The sequence below is a fragment of the Podarcis bocagei genome, assembly GCF_964188305.1.
Source record: "Podarcis bocagei genome assembly, chromosome: 7".
Classification (NCBI taxonomy): domain Eukaryota; kingdom Metazoa; phylum Chordata; class Lepidosauria; order Squamata; family Lacertidae; genus Podarcis; species Podarcis bocagei.
Genome location: NC_138132.1, coordinates 86,442,964 through 86,464,193, shown reverse-complemented (window position 1 = coordinate 86,464,193; position 21,230 = coordinate 86,442,964). Strand labels below are relative to the sequence as shown.

The window sequence follows — 21,230 nt, the reverse complement described above, 5'->3', positions numbered from 1 at the left end:
GGCCAAACCTATCCCAGAAAACGGGAAAAGTCACGCCAAAGTGATGTTTCGTTCTGCCACCTTGAATCAAAATGGCGCACAGCATCCAAGCATTAATGTATTAATGCACAACAGGCGGTCCTTCATCCTGGCACTGCCTTCGAGGAGCTGGTAGCGAGAGCCCCACACTTTGCTCTTTATTCATTCTGAGCTGGGCTTGCTTCTTCCTGAGCAGCCCTCTCAGCCTGCTGGGCTTGTGCTTTCCTCACTCTTTCGGCGTTTGTGATGGTCATCGGATGCAGGGGGAGGAATCCAGAAAGCCCTGGGCGGAGGAAAGAAAGGCACTTTGCTGTTGCTGTCTATACTCTTCACAGCAAGGGTGGGGGAACCTCTCTCAGCCTGATGGGTCACATTCGCTTCCGGTCAACTTTCCAGGGGGCATGTATGAATGGTGCGTGAGGCCAGAGGCAAAAGCGGCTGGAGCAATTTGTGCAGTTATTACCTTTGCACAATAGGCTGCTTTCCCTATCCTCCATCCAGGAAGCTAAGCAAAGACACATTATCAGAGTTCAAGCCAGACACCTGAGAGTGTGAAGCAGGAGCAGTGAGGGGATGTGGCTTAGGCAGAATTCTGAGGGCCAGATACAGAGGGCTGGAGGGCCACATTTGATCCCTGGTTCTGAAGCTCTCCTTCCCTGCATTATGTCTCAAGGTCAACTGTCTAAAGCATAGCATGGTGGGGAGAGTCAGGACACACAAAATCTGGAGTTCATCGCCTTCAGAAAATGTACCGAAAATTTTGCAGTCATATGTCAGGGGTGCATGCTGCTGTTAAGACTACAACTCTCATCTGACCCAATGGCCAATGGTTAGGGATAATGGGAGTTGGGAGTCCAAAAAGATACAGCTTCCCCAACGCTAGGCTTAAGCGCAAAGCTGTGAAAGAACTGATTGCCTGGTTGCCCGTGACATCAGGAAGCACGCTGTGCTTTCTGTTCCACTTGTTCCCCCAGACAAATTTTCAGCTTAAAAATAAACGGGAGGATTAAGAAAAAAAATTCCTGCATTGAAGGTAGTTGAATTGGAGGAGCCCTGGGGCCCCTTATACCCTTCGTATGATTTTATGAATCATCATTATCAGGAACTGCCTAAGTTCAATGGATAACTGTACAATAATCAGAATTTTATTCAGCAAAACCCCACCACAAGGATAGGTTAAAATAATGCAGGAGTTTGGCATGGTGGGGAAACCATTCAAAATATAAAACACATTTAATTTTTGTATAAATGCTTTGTTCAACAAGCAAAATGTCAATCTAAGTAAGGGAACACAGAAAGCGACAACAAAACAGGAGCAACATCCCCCCCCCCCAAAAAAGAAGGAAACCAAGTGGCATTACCCAGAAGTTTCTCGACGGGCTTGGTGAGATGGGCGCCATTGGCAATCCAGTATTTCAGCCGCTCGAAGTTCACACCAACGATCCTCTCATTGTGGTCGTTGGGAAGCGGGTCGTAGCACCCAATCTGCTCCAGGTGCTTCCCGTCCCGGGCTCGCTTGTTCTGTGCAGCCACGATCCGAAAGTAAGGCCTGTTGGCGCAGCCACCCATAGCAAAGCGGATGACGGTATGCGAGTTGTAGTACTTTTTCAGGAGGCAGTGCCCTGGAAGGGAGACCGTGCAAAGGCAATGTCAACAGAAACCCTGCATTTATTGAAGATTTCCCTCCAGTGGTTAAACAAGCTGAAGGAAATACTTCTTTACACAGAGCACAGTTAAGCTGTAGAACTCGCTCCCAATGGAGGCAGTGATGACCACCAACTCCATAGTGCTTTTCTTCATCTGCAATATATATCACTCATAAATGCTGATTTTTGTTTTTACACCCCACCCCACCCCACCCCACCTAGAAGTACCAAATATCTGTTTAGTTACAGTTAATTTTTAAGTCGTTTCAGTCTTTAAACAATGGTAAAAAAAAAAGGTAAAGGTAAAGGACCCCTGACAGGCAAGTCCAGTCGCAGATGACTCTGGGGTTACAGTGCTCATCTCGCTTTACAGGCTGAGGGAGCCGGCGTTTGTCGCAGACAGTTTTTCCGGGTCATGTGGCGCAATGGACCACAAAGCAGAGCAGCACTCCGAAATGCCGTTTACCTTCCTGCCGGAGCGGTACCTATTTATCTACTTGCACTTTTGGGCGTGCTTTCGAACTACTAGGTTGGCAGGAGCTGGGTCCGAGCAACGGGAGCTCACCCTGTCACGGGGATTCGAACCGCCAACCTTCTCATAGGCAAGCCCAAGACGCTCAGCGGTTTAGACCGCAGCGCTACCCACGTCCCTTAAACAATGGTACCATTGAATGCAACCTCGCCGTCGCTCCCGGACCCGTTCTGGGGTCGGGGGAAGCTGGGGCTTCCCCCGCCCCCAGCCCGGCAAGCTCGGGGGGAGGAAAATATTTTTTCCTCTTTATCCCCCCCCCAAAAAAAATAAGTGCGCCCTATAGGGTGAAAAATACGGTAATCCCACTTACCCAGCTGAACCATGATGTCTGGTTCCTGTAGAGAAGGGGAAACAGAGGTAACAAATCAGATCCCAACACTCAGTAGCAGTCTCATATTAAAAACAAAGAAAAAAGCGCCATCAGCTTACAGTTATGAAATGAGGAACCAGGCTACCTAAATTTCTGCAATTCTAAAATAAATGAGAGAGGGGGATGTGGAATAGAAGTTAGGCCCAGGGAATGAGAACACAGAATCCTTGTGGTCAATTCCTCAATTATCCCTAACCCAGAAATGTAGACAGCTCTTTTTATACAGTCAGACCACCAGTCCATTTACGACTGCCACCTTTGTTCTGGCAAAATATAGGACAGGATGGGGCAGAGCAGTTGGGGGGGGGGTTATTATTTTTTTCCAGCTGGTGCTGAAGTGAATTCAAAGCAATCTATTACAATCTATTGGCGCCTCTGAAATTTGTCACACGCCCACATCCACGAAGTTGTAAATCTGTCTGTGCTTGGCTACCCACAGCTTAAATACATGACCTTTCTCACACCCTTTCGAACACATGCATTTGGAGAGGATACCTAACTTGGCAGAGAGACACACACACACACACACACAGAGAGAGAGAGAGAGAGAGAGAGAGAGAGAGCATCTTACACTGAAATACGGGACAGACCCTGAATTTAGTAGTTATCTATCCGCAGCGGCTCTGCAAGGTCTCACATAGCGTACACTCCCTAGCTTGGGACCTTCCAGATGCAAAGCAGATGCTCAACCACTGAGCTACGCTCCTTCCCCTCAAAATAAAGTAAGGCGCTAGTCCACCTGGTTCCGAGAAAAGGGGCTGATTGAAGCAGCCGGCTTCTCCCCCGCGTGGCGAGCTGTACCTGCTGCCTGAGCCCTTAGCTGCTATTCCCCAAACCCGCGCAAGGCAACTCGGCGCGCTCACACGACCACAATTCCCCTCCAAGCGACAACCGTAGAGACGCTACTTACAAGGTCCTGGAGGTCGGAAACCACGTGAGGAGACCGAGTCGGCCGCGCGCATGCGGCGGAACGAGCGTGGGAGAGGCGACCAATCAGAACTCGGTGTATTAAAAAAAAAGACACGACGCCGAAGCGCATGCGCCAGAGGGCGACGGGAGCTGTAGGTCCGCTTCCGCGTTGCTAAGCAACCGCATTGGCCGCGCAGGCAGGGAACCAGCCAGCGCGCTCCTTGGCCGGGCTCCGTCAGCACAACGGCCAGAGAGAGAATAAGAGAACAGGCCCCGCCTCTGCCTTTTGGCCCCGCCTTTGTTGCGCTTGCCGGCTTCCGATGCGCATGCGTGCGCTGGTAGCCTTCCTAGAATCGTCGTTGGAAGGTTCTCCCAGGGTCCAACCGACTGCGAGGTTTAAAGCACCCCAAACATATTAAATTGACTTCTTTTTAATGGATTAATTGATGAATTTAAATAACTATGCACATCATCAAACCTTGATATGGGTGCTTAAAAAAAAAGTATAGAGATAGTTTGGTATATACGCTGAACTTAAAATTTAACCACCCACACTTAAAACTCTGTGCTGTAACATGTTAGGACAGGCTGTCTGTAATCTTCTCTCCCCCCCCCCCCTTCTTTTCCAGTTGTTAGAACATACCAGCACATCGAAAACAGCTGGAAAAGGAAAGAAATGTGGGTCTCTCCTTGTTGACTCAGCCCCACCATTTTATAATTTGTCTTTCCAGACGGATCGACAAAAACATTTGATTGGTTCATCTAGCCACTAAACCTTGCGGCCCTGAAATAGATTGCTTTATGCCACGTTCCTAACTGCATTTACTCAAAGGTAAGCTTTAAGAGTGGAAGTGATGTTATTTGTGGAGGATAAGGTTACCTGTGGCTACTAGACAGCTGTGCTCTACTGTCGAAGGCAGTAGACCTCTTGAATACCTTTGGCTGGGAGAGAGTATATCTTCACTCAGGTCCTGCTGACAAGCTTCCCAGGGGCTTCTGGTTGGCCACTCCAAAGACAGGACTTTGGACTTTTATTATTATGAATTCAATTTTTATATCGCCAGCTATCAAAAGATCCCAGGGCTATGTCCAACATTAAAAACACATTACAGAACACCCATGATAAAAAACATAAAAAGCATACGTACAGACAGCCTAATTAGGCAATAGTCATCATCACAGTCCTCTCCAACACACTTTCCACAGGCTAGAGGTTATTTAGTGGCTAAAGGCCTGGGTAAAGAATAATGTTTTTGTCTGGTGCCTAAAGACATGTAATGATGGCTCTGGGGAGAGTGTTCCACAATCAGGGAGGCACCACAGAAAAGGCCCGGCTCTTGTCACCCTCCAAACTTCTCTGGGATGGGGGATGTAGAGAAGGGCCTCAGATGACAAGCGCGTGGTCCAGGTTGGATTAGCCATTGGCCTGATCCAGCAGCCAAGCTCGTCTCAGTCATAAGTATGTCCCACTCATGTTCAGTAGGCGTGTGTATGGGGGGGGGTGTCTATCCACAGACACAGTGTGCATAGGCTCACAGTCTTTGTTCAGTCCTATATACCCCATCTGACAATAAGAAGGTCTCTTTTTCTCATAACGGGCTTTTAAACTTTGCAGGGCTCTTTACCCCTTTGTTGCAACGGGAGCAACTGAGCCGCTGCCCTCATGGAGGAACGCGACACCTTGATGAGGAAGAGCTTCACAGTGCTGCAGGAAATGAGCAAACGGAAGCAGCGGCAGCAGTCGCAGCAGAACAATCCGGTGTGGACTCCTCCATCCAGCGGCAAAACCATCTCCAGCAAAGCAGGCCAAGCAGTGAGGGAGTACTATGAGAAGCAGGTAGGCAAAGCCTTGATACGAGCAGAATCCTAGCACGAATTTGAAAGGGCCCTGGACATCATTTAGTCCAGCCCTGCCTGCTCAGTGCATGATGCCGTTAACAGCAGAGGTTGCCGATGTGGTGCCTCCTTTTTCGTCTCCTTTGCACCCTCAATTCCTCTCCTTCCCCAGGCTAAGGAACAGCTGGCGAGCCCTACAAGGTCTCCCTACATGCCCGAGGAGGAACTGCGGAAATCCTTCCTCATGCGCCCTGGGTGCCCTAGCTACTGCCACAGAGCTACTTCAACATCTGACCTTGGTAAGGCTCAAGAGGAAGAGGCAGTCTCTGTGGGAGACCAGGGTGGTGTAGTGGGCTGGAGGACAGCTTTCCCCAACCTATGGTTCTCCATCCAGGCACTGCTGGGCTGCAACTCCCATCAGCCCCCTGCCAGCATGGCCAATGGTAAGTAGTGGTGGGAGCTGGGAGTCCAACAACATACGGAAGGCAGCAGGTTCCCCATCCCAGAGTTAGGTGGAGCAATGGGCTGTGTTTTTCTGTGGTGCAGAGATGGGGAACCTCAGCCCAGCACCAAAGATGGCCCTTCAAGCCTCTCTTTTGGGCCTTGGGGACTCTCTCCAGGCTACATCCTGTTCACAGCCCACACCCCTGCTGTGTACCTGCATGTGTGCTTTTGTCTGGCTGAGATGCATCATTGTACTCTGCTAACATCTCCTTTCCTTTCACTAGCTAGCAGGACCAGTGGTTCAAGGATGATGGGAATTGTAGTCCAAAAACAGTTGGAGGCCCAAGTTTGGGAAACTCTGCCCTAGTCCTACACTCCACCCTCGTCAACACACAGGAAGGATAGAGAGAGGTGGGGGGGGGTGCCTATAGAGACTAGTCTACCGCAAAAGTTTAAATTTATTGCTCCACCCAGTTTTGCCTCTGGCCTCAGCCACCACTAGCATGTGGCCCCCCCAGAAGGTTGCTGAAAAGGAAATGTGGCCCTTGGGATGAAAAAGGTTCCCCACCCTGCTCTGGGGGCTGCACTCAAGCAGGTGAGATGTGTGCAGTAGCTAGGAGCAAGCAGTCATCAAAGTACTTTCATGAGCACCTTTCCATCCATCATCAATCAAGAAGGCATCCTAACTGAACTCAAGAAAATCTTACTTGAACTGTCAGGATGTTGACGTACATTCCAGATAACCGACTCCTGAGCTTGCTAAGTGCTGTTGTAACCCTAACCTGCCCCCTTCCATAATCTTCTCACGTCCAAAATGTCTCTTTGGGTGGGCATGAGAACCAGTGGTCCTCCAGGATGTTGCTGGACTTCAGTTCCCACCAGCCTCAACTATCATGGCCAGTGGTCAGGGAAGAGGGGAGTTGTGATCATCCAGCAACCTTCTGAGAGCTGAAGTTTTGTTTTGCTGCATGCTGCATGCTGTCTAAACTGAAAAAGTGGTGCCTCCATTATCGGCGATTTCCATGCACTGTGTGTGTGAAAGACCCATGTAACCGTCTCCTTCCTCCTCCTCCTCCTCCTCCCCCTTCTCCTTGCAGAGAATGAGATAACCAAAGGCCACCTGCCTTGCAACATCAGCACCATAAGTCTGTCCTCCCAGCAATCCTTGGAAGAACGGAACTTGATACTTCAGAGACCAGGTATATTTGAGTCAAAGAGCTGCCTCAGATGTGAGTGCCTTTGTCTGACTTGCTGGTTCCCACACAGATCCCTCCCCTCCCCTCCCCTCCCCTTCCTGCTGCAAACCGGAGTTTACATCTCAGGACTATGCAGAAAGGGGTGTGGGGCAGGCAGCTTTTGCTATGCTTAAACAAAACTGCAGTGCTTTCGTTTCAGCTGCTATAACTCGCCTCTTTTCAGGCAACTGAGCTGGACAATTTCTAGCCTTCCGATGTGCTACATCCCAGGACAGCCTTCTTTTTATAATGGCAATGTATTAAATGTATCGTTAAAGGGCTCCACTATTGCCCATGGCACCCTGGGTGCTTCCAGACGATTGCTAGACCCGTGTGGGTTTCAGTCGCATCCCAGCAGATTCAGGACTAGCGTCGGAGATGATCCATAGCACTACCTTGACGGTGCCTTTCTCTCCTCCACTCCGTTGCCATTGCGCGCACAGATTGTCCAGCCTCATCTACTCAGAGCATGTCTGGGTTGCCTAAGTGGAAAAGTTTCACCGAGGGCTTCACAGGCGACGTCTACCTGAAAAGCCAAACCCGCAAAGGAAGCAGAATCCCATGGTACGTCAGTCTGCTGCAGGAAAAGGTAAGGATGTAACTGTCAAAGCAGCTTGGCAGAGGAAAGGGAGCAGGGAACTGGGCCGTGCAAGGCTTACTGGAAAGCACTGGCACTGGCCAGGCCCATCCTGGTACCCTGGATGCTGAGCATGGGGGGACTCATGCCTGTAGTGGAGTGCTTCAGTATAACCACACTGTTGTGATGTTTAAGGCAACTTTACTTGGTCACAGCAGCAGCCTCTGGGGAGAACGCAAAAGTGGAAACTGCAAGCCTATGAATTACGCAGGCTTATATAGAGCCATGCCCTCACCTTAGTTTTACAGGTGCATGGAAACTAAGTCCCGTTCTCAGGCGGAAAGCATGCCTGCCATATTGGAGCCTGCTCTCCATCAGACAAACATTAATACAGCCAGAGTAATAGAGCTATCCTTCTGTAGTTACAGTTTTTTATACCATGTGTAGGCTATTTATCAAAGCATATACAGTTCTACAATTTCCACTACGTGCCCTTCCAGGGAGGCACCCGAAAGTGAGCCTTCTGGTGCAGGTCAGTGGATCTGAGTAGGTTCAACACCAGGAGAAGCGCTCTGAAAGATATAGGGGTCCTGAACTACACGGGCCTTTATAGACCCAAGTCGGCATGATGAATTGGGGCTTGGGAACATACAGCTGATGGAAAGATCTCTGGCTCCTGGAGATTGTCTGCCTGTCAGAGTAAAAAATTATTGGGCTACATCAGTAGTCTTCCTTGTATCTGAACATGGCTGTCTTCCCTCCCTACCCCATATAACAGTCAAGGGCACCTGTTTTCAGCTCGAGGCCACATTCCCTTGTGGAGAGCCTTCTGCGGGGCCCGCATGCCAGCAGGGGGCACAGCCGGAGGTGAAAAGTAGGCAGGGCAGTGGGGGCAGCTCTTTCCCTTTGCAGAGCAGCCTACATTCCAGCAGGGCTTCTATACAGAAGCATCCATTTCTCCATACTCTGCCAAGGCAAGTAAGAGGCATGAACCGAGCTCTGGAGCACCTTCCAGCCAGGCAGAAACTCTCAAGGAGGGCATAGAGTAGGGCCAGTAAGGGGGAATGGCCGAGGAGTGCTGCAAGGGCCAGGAAGAGCAGCCTGGGCGGCTGCATTTGGCCTGTAACCTGAGGTTCCCCACCCTTGCCATGTAAATGGACAAAGTGTTTATTGCCCTGGTGGGGCGCCCATGTCATGCAACTGTAGGAAGTGTCTTTGAGGTCTCAACCTGGCTGTTCCCATATCTCCCCCCCCTCGCCCCCCAGGATACAACTTTGCAAAAGATGGAAGCGGAACTCGTCCGCAAGGATGATGTGATCTCAGTCCTCCGGGAGGAGCTGGAAGTGATGCAGAAGCAGCTGGACCAGGCCCAGCAGGGGGGTGAGCTCGCCCCAGTGGAGAGACCCGCCCAGAAGGTTGGCCCAGTCCTTCTTATCTGTTTATTCATTTACTGCCTTTCTGTCCTGCTTTTCCTCTAAGGAGCTGAGATTGGCATATACGTGGTTCTCCCCTGCTCCACATTTTACTCTCACAACAGCCCTGCGTGGTAGGTTAAGCTGAGAGGCCTAGGCTAGCTCAAGGTTAACTAGCAGGCTTCACACCCAAGTGGGGATCTGAACCCGGGTCTCCCGGGTCCTAGTTTGGCACATGAACCACTGTTTTTTAAATTTTCATTTCAACAATTTGCATGTCGCTTAACCGCTATACAGTAAGACTAAATGTGAGTTAAAACTATGAAATCAGCGTTCACTTGAACAACCTGCTGAGATAATCTTTGGAAAAGAAAAAATTCAGGAAGCACTGGACATTCAACAGGCCTGCCTGACCTCAACCGGAAGGGAGCGCCACAAAAATGGGATCCAAGGCACTGAACACAGAGAGGCTCCTAGTGGATACGAGCCATGGGGGACCACTGGCAGCTACCTCATTGCAGGGTGTTGGACTGGATAATCCCCATGGTCCCTTCCAACCCTACAATTCTATGATTCTCTGATTCCTGCATTGCGGAGGGTTGGACTAGATGACTCACGAGGTCCCTTGCAACTCTGCAGTTCTATGAAAAGAAGGATCCCGAACCACACGACACTACATTGGCTGTCTGTGTGTAATTCTGTAAGCCTCTATATGTGCCAGGGGCTCTTACTTTGCAATCCGACTAAAGGGAGAGCAGGGCAAGTGAATGCACAGCCTCTGTGCTAATGGCAAATGCTTGGAGATATGCTTGGTGGATTCGCCCTCAGTGGTTGCTGGTGCCTATAGGGATTGGTAGGCCTGGAGGCCAACAGTAGGTGGCGCCAAAGCCAGTGGCAGGCACAGCCAGAGTCAATGGCAGGCAGAGTCCCTATGCTTCCTATGCTTTGCATCCTCTGTGCCCAGTATTTCCTACAACAGTTCTGAGATAACCTTGCAAGTTCTAGCAGCATTTCCCCAAGTTACTGGAGGGCTGCACCCTCAGTTTCCAGCTTCATCACCTTCTGAATCTTTTATCCCTCTCCTTAAAAGGAACCGGAAGAAAAACTTACGGTGCAAGTGAGTGACCCAAACCTGCGCAGGCGAGGTGTCTCTCTGCCGGTCCTTATGAAGCAGAAGAGCACCCCGGAAGAATTTCGGCAGGAATTCGAGCGGTTGAAATTGGAGCTGGCCCAGACAGATAAACAGGTGGGTTCCAAGATGGCTCGCCTTAGCAAGACGCTGCTGAAGGATCAGAATGAACTGGAGCAGCTGGAGAAAGAGGTGAGCCCAAAGGCCAGTCGGGGAGAAATTTTTCTACACTTGTAGCAAATTCGTTTCCCAAGCTCTGGTGTCCATAGAGCCGAAACAGCACCGTCCACACAAAAGAGGAAAAGTTTCTGCAGGTATGGGGAACACACAAAGATTAGCAGAAGTACAGAATGTCTATGGGGCTGGGCAGAACCCTGCCCCCTCCCCAAGCTAGAGATGGGCACCCTTTGACCTGTGGTTCAGTTGTGGCCCCCACGATTGCCTACCTGGCCCTTGGGAGTCCCATTCCCTTGCTATCCTGTGCCCTAAAGTTCTGCCTCGTTGGTGAGTAAAAGGTCTAATCCAGGCAGGGAAAATGGAGGAAGAAGGGAAAATGGAGGAAGAAGGGGAAATGTTTGAGTAGAGGAACCTAGCAGAGGCCAGTTTCCTCATTTTCCAGTTGTAAATTTGGTTCTGCACATTTCTACAGCAATTTGCACTTTTGAAGGAAAAAAACACCCCAACAACCCCTAAATTTTCATGAGAATTCACCAGTATTTTAGTGTGGATTTCTCCTAATATACCCTTTTTTGGGGGGGGGGGAATGCAGTTTCCCCTACTATAATGCATTTTTGAATGCTGTTTTCAGTAAGGTATGCATTTCTATACAAATCTTCTCCTTAGGGTGTGCATATTTTGCATGCTTTTCTTGCTTGGAGAGCTGCAGTACAAAATTTGGAGAAGTGCAGATTTCAAAGGCTAATTGTGTTCCAGCTCAAGTGTTGCTTTGAGAAGTACGGATTGGGTAGTTTCTTGTTAAAACGCGAACGAAATTGGCTTTCTCCCATGCCCTTACTATGGCATCCCAGTCTATCTTTGCGCTCTCTCTGCACAGTTGTCTGAAATACAGGAAAAGCTATACTTGGAGGGCGAGGAAGAGATGCGTGTGGAAAGTGGGTCTTACAAAGAAGTGCATACGAAAGAATCGGAAGAGGAGCTCCTTTTTAGCAAGCTTCTCGAGTTCCAGAGGATGAACGACAAGCTGTACGACGAGCTGCAGAAAGTGAAATTCGATTATGACATGGCCTCAGGTAACTTTGGAAAGCTGAGATGGTTTTATATATATATATATATATATATATATATATATATATATATATATATATATGGAAATGGGTTGGCTAATATTTTCCTTGGGGAACCAAGAGTCACTCCTTCTGGAGGCAACCTCACATTGTAGGCACTGATTGAAATGGAACTAAGGTGAGGCCACTGAGAAACAAGAGGGAGTTGTGAGCATGCTCAGTGGAACCCTGAGGTTAGTTGAAATGCAAAACAATCATTTTGGAATCCTAAGCAGGTGACCTCCTCAAGAGCCCAATGAGAGCTGAGCGTGCCCAGCAACCATGGATTGCTGAGTGTTGGTTGGAAAAAGAAAAGGAAACCAGGGAATGGGGAATGGAATGAAGTTTCCTGGGATTGGGCATGGTAGCCCATTGGAAAAAGAAAAGAAAACCAGGGCACAGGGAATGGAATGGAGTTTCCTGGGATTGGGATTGGTTGTCCATTGGACGAGAGAATGCCTGCAAGAAGGCAAAAACAAAACAGCAACATTGGTTTGCAGGTCCCTCTCTTGTTAATTCAGAGGTTCATGCTAGTGGAGAGTTTCTGGCGATCCATACTGAGTGGCCTCGATCACATTCACGGGCTTTTCTTTTGATTCCCTAGGCGCGATATCTTCCGTGCAAAGGCAGCTATCCTTTCAGGCATCCCAGCTCAGGAAAGCTCACGCAGAACGAGAATCATTGCAGAAGGAGCTGAGGGAGCGGGGAGCTCAGCTGGAAGCCATGTCTAATAAAGTATGTTGATTGGGGGGTTTACACAGTTCTGCTGGGTTTGGATTGCGGGGAAGGCTGAGAATTCTTTAAATTTTTTAAGGCGTGCTCTTAAATAGCTGAATGCACGAGATGGTGAGGAGGGGGCCCCGTTTCTCAGTGGTTGAGCACCTGCTTTCTGTAAGGAAGGTCTCCACTCCAGGACACTTTTAAAGATGTAGGGAATTCAAATTAATTTGATGTGAATTTGTTACAAATTAAGAATCGAATGGAAAACAACTACGGAGTGGGAATGATTAAGTTTTTTATATACACAGATGGAGGGAAATGAAGGTTTTGTTTCAGAAATAATAATTAATGGGTTAATGTGGATTGATAAACGGATGAGCAATCCTCACTTCATAACATTGGAAATGTTAACTAATGTACAAGCAGGAATTGACAAATGAATGGACAAGTACAAAAGGGGGAAATTGTGAATTAGAGATAATTATGAAATATAAGCAGCAATAAGGGTTAATTATTGGTACATCTGGGAAGCCATTATTTGTTTATTTTTTAAAAAGTTGTACAGTGATACCTCGGGTTATGAACTTAATTTGTTCTGGAGGTCAGTTCTTAACCTGAAACTGTTCTTAACCTGAGGTACCACTTTAGCTAATGGGGCCTCCCACTGCTGCTGCGCAATTTCTGTTCTTATCCTGAAGCAAAGTTCTTAACCCGAGGTACTATTTCTGAATTAGCAGAGTCTGTAACCTGAAGCATCTGTAACCCGAGGTACCACTGTTTTAAAGTTGTTTAATTCATTATGGATTTGTAAAAATAGATAAAAATTAACTGGAGAAAGAGAAGGTATCCAGTTCAATCCCCGCTATCTCCAGAGAAGGATTTGGAACAGCCTCCTCTCAGACAGCCACTGGCATTCATGCAGCCAATCCTGAGCTAGTTGGACCAGTAGTCTGACTCAGCCTAAGATAACTTCCTAGGTCCCTGAGAGGGCTGAGAGAATGGATTGCTCCCTCTACATGTTTCTAGCAGGTTTGCTGCTAAGATCTTCATGGCCTTATGGTGAGATGGCAGGTCTGTGGCTGGCTGGAGGTTCACGTGGCACTTGGAGGAAGTTGCCATGGCTTAGTGGTAGAGCATCCGCTTTGCAAGGAGAATTCTCCTGGGTTCCATCCCCAGCATCTCCAGGCAGTGCTGGAAAGGTCCCCAGCCCGAGATCCTGCAGAGCTGCTGGCAGATGGGAGTAGACCTAAGGACGTACCAAGGGCCCTGCTCTTGCATCAGGCCGGTGGTCCATTTTGTCCAGCATCCTGTTCTCCCAGGGGCCCAAATCACAAGAGCACTCCTTCCCTCCTGTGGTTTCCAGCAACTGGTGTTCCAGTAGCATTCCTGCCTCCCAACTACGGAGGCAGAGCATGGCCATTGTGGCTAGGATCCATTGACAGCCTTCTCCATGAATTGGTCTAACCCTAAATCATTGGTTGGCAGCCATCGCTACCTCCTGTGGGAGCAAATTCTGCAGTTGAAGTAATCAAGGCAATACTGAGTTAGATGCAGCTGTGCTCTGGCTGAGTCTCAGGAAGCTGCTTCCTGTCTTCTTACGGGCTGTACCTTCCAGCTGGGATTTCCGCCGGGCCGTGAACATACTCAAGGGAGCCCTTTCTCATGCTTGCCTTTTTATTTTAGTTTAGCAACTTGAGAGAGGAGAGGAAGCACGAAGAAATGATGGGCTCCATCGAGAGAGAGAATTACAGTCTCAGGCAGGTGAGTTGCTGCTCCCTGCCAGTAGGGAGGGCGAATAGCTCAGTTTTGGTTTCTCTCATTTTTCCCGGTCTTCTCCACATTTCCACATCAGTTTGCATTTTTTGTGTGTGTCGGGGGTGGCGGGGAGTCCTCATGAACTTCCTCAGCATTTCCGTTTGAATTTCTCCTAATATGTCCATTGTTGCATGCATTTTCCTCTAATTTGAGGCATTTTAAAATTATATTTCCCCATATATATGCATTTGCAGGTGCGCTGCACCCTAGCGTATGCATTTCCCCCCACACCTTACCTGTCTGGGGAACTGCACTGGAAAATTTGGGGAAGTGTGAATTTCAGTGGCTGGACTGTGCTTCAGTTCATTTCTTGTTGCAGAAAGTGCAAATCAGGTGGCTTTGCCACTAAATGCAAACTGAATCCACAAAGCAGGTTCCTAAGTTCTAATTGTGGGTCTCCAATGTGGTGCCCATGGGCACCAGTGTGCTTGCCTGTAATTCCTAAGGCACCTGCAAAAGAGACTGAGCTTTTCGTGCGCCATTCCTGTTTCTACAGCCTCAGCCTCTTACATTCAAGCCATTATTCTGTTTTGTTTTTTGCTTTATTAATTACAACATTTCTATCCCACTTGTCCTCCAAGGAGCCCAAGGTGCTGTATACGTGTCTCCCTCTCTCCACTTTTTTCCTACCTTTGAGGTAGGTTAGACTGAGAGATAATGATTGGCCCAAGATGTCCCATGACAGCAGCCATCTTCTGATATGCCGTGCCCCCACAGCAGCCATTTTGCACTCTCCTCTCACATTTCAATTATTGTTGCACACAGTGTTTGGCTGGAGAAAAATTCGGCGCAGTGTGGATTTTCAAAGGATAGCTGGGTTTCGGTTTGTTTATTAGTCCGGGAACTGCAAATTAGGTAGTTTCCCATTAGAAAGCAGACCAAATCAAAACCTCCATCCTTACTCTTAGTTACCAGTTCTATCTTTCTCCTCTCCTGCCACGCAGGACCTCGCTGATCTGGAATCCAAACTAACTGACAAGAGCCAGATGATTGATGACTTGCAGAGCAACGTCAACCGGCTCCAGGCCGAGCTGTTACTGAATCAGCACCATGTTGGGAACGAGCTGAGTCGGCAGAACGACCTGCAGAGGCAGCTGGAGATTTTGCAGCGGGCAGAGGTGAAAACCAGAGCCACTCTGGTGACCATCAGTGCCAGGGTAATCTTCTCCACAGATCACAGGGCTTCTTCAACCACTACTACCACCCCTGTTATTGCTATTATGTCCTTGTTATTACCGTTATTACCATTTGCATTTCTTATCAACCCTTCACCACAGCAGTGCAAAAATATGCTACTAAACTCAGTTAAAACAAAGGCTGTTGGTCCATCTAGCTGAGTATTGTCTACACCAGGGCTTCCCAAACTTGGATCTCCAGCTGTTTTTGAACTACAGTCCCCATCATCTCTGACCACTGGTCCTGCTAGCTAGATATGATGGGAGCTGTTGTCCAAAAACAGCTGGAGACCCAAGTTTGGGAAACCCTGGTTTATGTTGACTGGCAGAGGCTCTCCAGGAGTTTTGTGCCCAGTGCAACCTGCCAGGGATTGAACCCAAGACCTTCACTGTTTAATGCATGCTTGCATGCTTACATGCATATGCGCATGTAATGTTATGAATGTACGTTTATGTCTACACACAGGCCCAAAGTATTTTCACTAGTACCTCAGGAACAGAACTGAATTCTGTCGGTCTGCAAAACGGCAGCTCCCAGAGTCTGGTGGTTGGTGCCCATTGGAGCTGGTGGGGAGGCAGGACGTGGCACCAGAGCCAGTGACAGCTGCAGCCACTGCCAGTGACAAGCAGAGCCAGATCTAGTTTTGACTGCATCCTCCTTTCTGCAACACAAGAGCAACGCTAGGGCTAAGGAGAAGGAATTGGACAGCCAGGGCCATCCACAGGGCTGGATGTAAGCAAGAAGGCAGGCAGGCAGGTGGGGGGGGGGTGAGCTGCTTATTGTGGGGCTGTACCCCATTTGCCCCTCTTCTGCTTCCCAGAGTTCCTTGGGGTAAGCCATGCTATTTTAAATGGATAAAAATCTGAATTGAAGTTTCTAGTGCTCTTTGAAAGATGGAAACAAATCAAAAATTTGAAAATGGCATGAAACATGACTCTTGCAAATGAGTAACCGAGAATCCTGGCCGCTTCCAGAATGTCCCTGTTTCAGGGGTGCGATTCAGTCACGTGCTGGGAAATCCAGATTGTGCAACTCAGGTGGATTTGGTGTTCTTGTGCAATAAACCCACTTCCGGGGGCAAACCAGACCTTTTGCTGTAAGGAAAGTGACAGGGATATCCACTGGAAAGTGAGCGATAAGGACTGCTTGGTGCAATGTCGTTCAACCTTCTCCCAAAGAAATCAGAATAAGCAATGGTCCTACTCGGAATCTTTGTGCACGTGTATCAGGACGAATGTAGACTGGTTGCCTGGGAGAGACCTCTGCCTCACTGCATTAGCTTTGATTCTAAGGAATGACATTCTCTAATTTTTGAACTAAGGCACTGTCCACTTCATTCCCCCGCCCTTCTTTTCACTGAAAGTTTGAAAGGTTTCGGAGCAGAATCATCCAGGCAACTTACAGCACCCCTGGCATCAAGTTTCCCCAGGCCGAACTCACAGATGATGAAGTTTTAGAGTCCTTACAGGTAAAAGTAACCATGTGGAAGTCAGATTGTCACTGTGGCTGCAATGCAGAAGCGGGATGGGGGAATGGAATAGCTGCCTCCATTTCTAACAGAAAGCTCCTCTGTGGATCTGTCTTCCAGAAAATAATAACAGAGCATCTAGACTTTTACCAATTGCTGAAACAGAAAGGGGTGAAAGTCCCAGCTCTGGGCGCCGCCGAACCGCTCCCTCCAATCACTACCTCTAAGAAAAAGACTTCCAGCAGATAGAGATTTGAAAGCTAAAGTCTCTCCTCTTCACATTCTTTCCTAACTGGGGCTTGATCCATTCTTGGTCATCTTTTATCATTCCTTTTCCTGACTCCAATTAAATGATTGCACGTAATGTTTCGTTTTTCTCTCTGACCCACTTGCCGCTTCCTCTTATCTGCAAGAAACCTGCTCCTACTAGTGGTGTAAGTTGCTAATAATTTGCATTACCACCGAAGCAGTCATGTCATATCGTCACAATACAGCTTGAAGACTCAGCAGTAGCAACTACTTCCAAAACCACGTTATTTATTTTAATTTTATTGCTAGGGGCCTCGTACCTCGTGTTGTGCAGGAATTCTAAGACACACACACACAAAAATCAGTGCATTTTTAAATCAGTGGTTGAAATCAGTGCAGGGTTCAGTCCTCCATTGTGATTCCAAAGGTGTCTGGCTGTATCCAGACATGGAAGAAAACTTGCTCCTTGATCTCAGGAACCATCGTGCCAAATCTGTGACAGTACCTTAAGAGGTGGCTAAATGAACAGACAAGCAACTTTCCAAAATATATAGCAGTCTGCATTCATGGCATAACCTTGTGGCAAGAAATTCTGTAAGTTTTAACTGTGCATCAATCTGACGCAAGTGTAAAAATTGCTCAGGAGTAACTGTTCAGATGAGATATATTTATAGGGTTGTATCCAGTTAAATCCTAATCGGAGCAGACCCACTGAAACGAATGGATCTGTTAATCATATCCATTAATTTCAGTGAGTCTGCTATTGAGTAGGACTAACGTTGGGTCCCACCCTTGACATTGATGGAATAAATATCAATAGGAGGCCAGGTGTTCAGTAAGGCACAAATAAATGCACATTTGCTCTATTCCGTGACAAGAAACACACATTTCAGCCTTCCGGATTCTTAATTGGTGCCCAGATCCAAACATCAACAAAAACCACTGCCACCCCACTTGGGAATCCTCATGCAAAGTTTGGTGGCAATATCTCAGGAGGCGGTATGAACTCATGCCGAAAAATGGGTGAAGTCACACCCAAAATGTTTCAGTACGCTATGGTAATTCCAAATGGCGCCTGGAGTTCAAACATCAATGCATGCCTCATCTTAGAAACCTTCATCCCAAGGTTGGCAATGGTATCTCGAGAGGTGGCCAAACCTATCCCAGAAAACGGGAAAAGTCACGCCAAAGTGATGTTTCGTTCTGCCACCTTGAATCAAAATGGCGCACAGCATCCAAGCATTAATGTATTAATGCACAACAGGCGGTCCTTCATCCTGGCACTGCCTTCGAGGAGCTGGTAGCGAGAGCCCCACACTTTGCTCTTTATTCATTCTGAGCTGGGCTTGCTTCTTCCTGAGCAGCCCTCTCAGCCTGCTGGGCTTGTGCTTTCCTCACTCTTTCGGCGTTTGTGATGGTCATCGGATGCAGGGGGAGGAATCCAGAAAGCCCTGGGCGGAGGAAAGAAAAGGCACTTTGCTGTTGCTGTCTATACTCTTCACAGCAAGGGTGGGGGAACCTCTCTCAGCCTGATGGGTCACATTCGCTTCCGGTCAACTTTCCAGGGGGCATGTATGAATGGTGCGTGAGGCCAGAGGCAAAAGCGGCTGGAGCAATTTGTGCAGTTATTACCTTTGCACAATAGGCTGCTTTCCCTATCCTCCATCCAGGAAGCTAAGCAAAGACACATTATCAGAGTTCAAGCCAGACACCTGAGAGTGTGAAGCAGGAGCAGTGAGGGGATGTGGCTTAGGCAGAATTCTGAGGGCCAGATACAGAGGGCTGGAGGGCCACATTTGATCCCTGGTTCTGAAGCTCTCCTTCCCTGCATTATGTCTCGAGGTCAACTGTCTAAAGCATAGCACGGTGGGGAGAGTCAGGACACACAAAATCTGGAGTTCATCGCCTTCAGAAAATGTACCGAAAATTTTGCAGTCATATGTCAGGGGTGCATGCTGCTGTTAAGACTACAACTCTCATCTGACCCAATGGCCAATGGTTAGGGATAATGGGAGTTGGGAGTCCAAAAAGATACAGCTTCCCCAACGCTAGGCTTAAGCGCAAAGCTGTGAAAGAACTGATTGCCTGGTTGCCCGTGACATCAGGAAGCACGCTGCGCTTTCTGTTCCACTTGTTCCCCCAGACAAATTTTCAGCTTAAAAATAAACGGGAGGATTAAGAAAAAAAATTCCTGCATTGAAGGTAGTTGAATTGGAGGAGCCCTGGGGCCCCTTATACCCTTCGTATGATTTTATGAATCATCATTATCAGGAACTGCCTAAGTTCAATGGATAACTGTACAATAATCAGAATTTTATTCAGCAAAACCCCACCACAAGGATAGGTTAAAATAATGCAGGAGTTTGGCATGGTGGGGAAACCATTCAAAATATAAAACACATTTAATTTTTGTATAAATGCTTTGTTCAACAAGCAAAATGTCAATCTAAGTAAGGGAACACAGAAAGCGACAACAAAACAGGAGCAACATCCCCCCCCCAAAAAAGGAAACCAGGTGGCATTACCCAGAAGTTTCTCGACGGGCTTGGTGAGATGGGCGCCATTGGCAATCCAGTATTTCAGCCGCTCGAAGTTCACACCAACGATCCTCTCATTGCGGTCGTTGGGAAGCGGGTCGTAGCACCCAATCTGCTCCAGGTGCTTCCCGTCCCGGGCTCACTTGTTCTGTGCAGCCACGATCCGAAAGTAAGGCCTGTTGGCGCAGCCACCCATAGCAAAGCGGATGACGGTATGCGAGTTGTAGTACTTTTTCAGGAGGCAGTGCCCTGGAAGGGAGACCGTGCAAAGGCAATGTCAACAGAAACCCTGCATTTATTGAAGATTTCCCTCCAGTGGTTAAACAAGCTGAAGGAAATACTTCTTTACACAGAGCACAGTTAAGCTGTAGAACTCGCTCCCAATGGAGGCAGTGATGACCACCAACTCCATAGTGCTTTTCTTCATCTGCAATATATATCACTCATAAATGCTGTTTTTTGTTTTTACACCCCACCCCGCCTAGAAGTACCAAATATCTGTTTAGTTACAGTTAATTTTTAAGTCGTTTCAGTCTTTAAACAATGGTAAAAAAAAGGTAAAGTTAAAGGACCCCTGGCAGGCAAGTCCAGTCGCAGATGACTCTGGGGTTACAGTGCTCATCTCGCTTTACAGGCTGAGGGAGCCGGCGTTTGTCGCAGACAGTTTTTCCGGGTCATGTGGCGCAACGGACCACAAAGCAGAGCAGCACTCCGAAACGCCGTTTACCTTCCTGCCGGAGCGGTACCTATTTATCTACTTGCACTTTTTGGCGTGCGCCCTATAGGGTGAAAAATACGGTAATCCCACTTACCCAGCTGAACCATGATGTCTGGTTCCTGTAGAGAAGGGGAAACAGAGGTAACAAATCAGATCCCAACACTCAGTAGCAGTCTCATATTAAAACAAACAAAAAAGCGCCATCAGCTTACAGTTATGAAATGAGGAACCAGGCTACCTAAATTTCTGCAATTCTAAAATAAATGAGAGAGGGGGATGTGGAATAGAAGTTAGGCCCAGGGAATGAGAACACAGAATCCTTGTGGTCAATTCCTCAATTATCTCTAACCCAGAAATGTAGACAGCTCTTTTTATACAGTCAGACCACCAGTCCATTTACGACTGCCACCTTTGTTCTGGCAAAATATAGGACAGGATGGGGCAGAGCAGTTGGGGGGGGGTTATTATTTTTTTCCAGCTGGTGCTGAAGTGAATTCAAAGCAATCTATTACAATCTATTGGCGCCTCTGAAATTTGTCACACGCCCACATCCACGAAGTTGTAAATCTGTCTGTGCTTGGCTACCCACAGCTTAAATACATGACCTTTCTCACACCCTTTCGAACACATGCATTTGGAGAGGATACCTAACTTGGCAGAGTAAGAGAGACACAGAGAGAGAGAGAGCTTCTTACACTGAAATACGGGACAATCCTGTATTGTACAGGACAGGCCGCGACCCTGAATTTAGTAGTTATCTATCCGCAGCGGCTCTGCAAGGTCTCACATAGCGTACACTCCCTAGCTTGGGACCTTCCAGATGCAAAGCAGATGCTCAACCACTGAGCTACGCTCCTTCCCCTCAAAATAAAGTAAGGCGCTAGTCCACATGGTTCCGAGAAAAGGGGCTGATTGAAGCAGCCGGCTTCTCCCCCGCGTGGCGAGCTGTACCTGCTGCCTGAGCCCTTAGCTGCTATTCCCCAAATCCGCGCAAGGCAACTCGGCGCGCTCACACGACCACAATTCCCCTCCAAGCGACAACCGTAGAGACGCTACTTACAAGGTCCTGGAGGTCGGAAACCACGTGAGGAGACCGAGTCGGCCGCGCGCATGCGGCGGAACGAGCGTGGGAGAGGCGACCAATCAGAACTCGGTG

General features: G+C 48.2%; 2 protein-coding genes and 1 pseudogene across 4 annotated transcripts; 1 reads left to right on the top strand and 2 right to left on the bottom strand.

Moving 5' to 3' along the window:
- Positions 1-116: 116 nt before the first annotated feature.
- Positions 117-3,579, bottom strand: LOC308592032 (small ribosomal subunit protein bS16m-like). 2 transcript variants are annotated; one of them, XM_081203297.1, is made up of 4 exons: positions 3,477-3,579; positions 2,507-2,531; positions 1,380-1,640; positions 117-301 (listed from the first exon to the last, which is right to left on the bottom strand). In XM_081203297.1, the coding sequence occupies exons 2-4, from the start codon at positions 2,517-2,519 to the stop codon at positions 177-179; spliced, it is 399 nt and encodes a 132-aa protein (XP_081059423.1). In that variant the 5' UTR covers positions 2,520-2,531; positions 3,477-3,579; the 3' UTR covers positions 117-176. The 2 variants fall into 2 exon arrangements, with proteins under 2 accessions (XP_081059423.1, XP_081059422.1); XM_081203296.1 differs by having other exon boundaries at positions 3,368-3,479.
- Positions 3,580-4,159: 580 nt separating this feature from the next.
- Positions 4,160-16,939, top strand: LOC308592053 (coiled-coil domain-containing protein 27-like). The gene is made up of 12 exons (XM_081203323.1): positions 4,160-4,307; positions 5,091-5,312; positions 5,484-5,610; positions 6,853-6,984; positions 7,434-7,579; positions 8,833-8,982; positions 10,070-10,300; positions 11,163-11,358; positions 11,996-12,126; positions 13,795-13,872; positions 14,871-15,083; positions 16,466-16,939. The coding sequence occupies exons 2-12, from the start codon at positions 5,139-5,141 to the stop codon at positions 16,817-16,819; spliced, it is 1,932 nt and encodes a 643-aa protein (XP_081059449.1). The 5' UTR covers positions 4,160-4,307; positions 5,091-5,138; the 3' UTR covers positions 16,820-16,939.
- A 1,149-nt stretch (positions 16,940-18,088) lies between these two features.
- On the bottom strand, positions 18,089-20,409 carry LOC308592035 (small ribosomal subunit protein bS16m-like; annotated as a pseudogene). The gene is made up of 3 exons (XR_014013335.1): positions 20,169-20,409; positions 19,345-19,605; positions 18,089-18,270 (listed from the first exon to the last, which is right to left on the bottom strand). The product of XR_014013335.1 is annotated as a small ribosomal subunit protein bS16m-like (transcript).
- Between the last annotated feature and the right edge of the window lie 821 nt (positions 20,410-21,230).

Excerpts from the sequence above, each read along its gene's own strand:
- LOC308592032 (XM_081203297.1), bottom strand. Across the intron at positions 302-1,379 it reads GCCCGTCGAGAAACTTCTGG|GGCTTTCTGGATTCCTCCCC; the intron begins GTAATGCCACTT and ends TCCTCCGCCCAG.
- LOC308592053 (XM_081203323.1), top strand. The coding sequence starts at position 5,139 with ATGGAGGAACGCGACACCTTGATGAGGAAGAGCTTCACAGTGCTGCAG. Across the intron at positions 12,127-13,794 it reads TGGAAGCCATGTCTAATAAA|TTTAGCAACTTGAGAGAGGA; the intron begins GTATGTTGATTG and ends TTTTTATTTTAG. Across the intron at positions 15,084-16,465 it reads TGGTGACCATCAGTGCCAGG|TTTGAAAGGTTTCGGAGCAG; the intron begins GTAATCTTCTCC and ends TTTCACTGAAAG.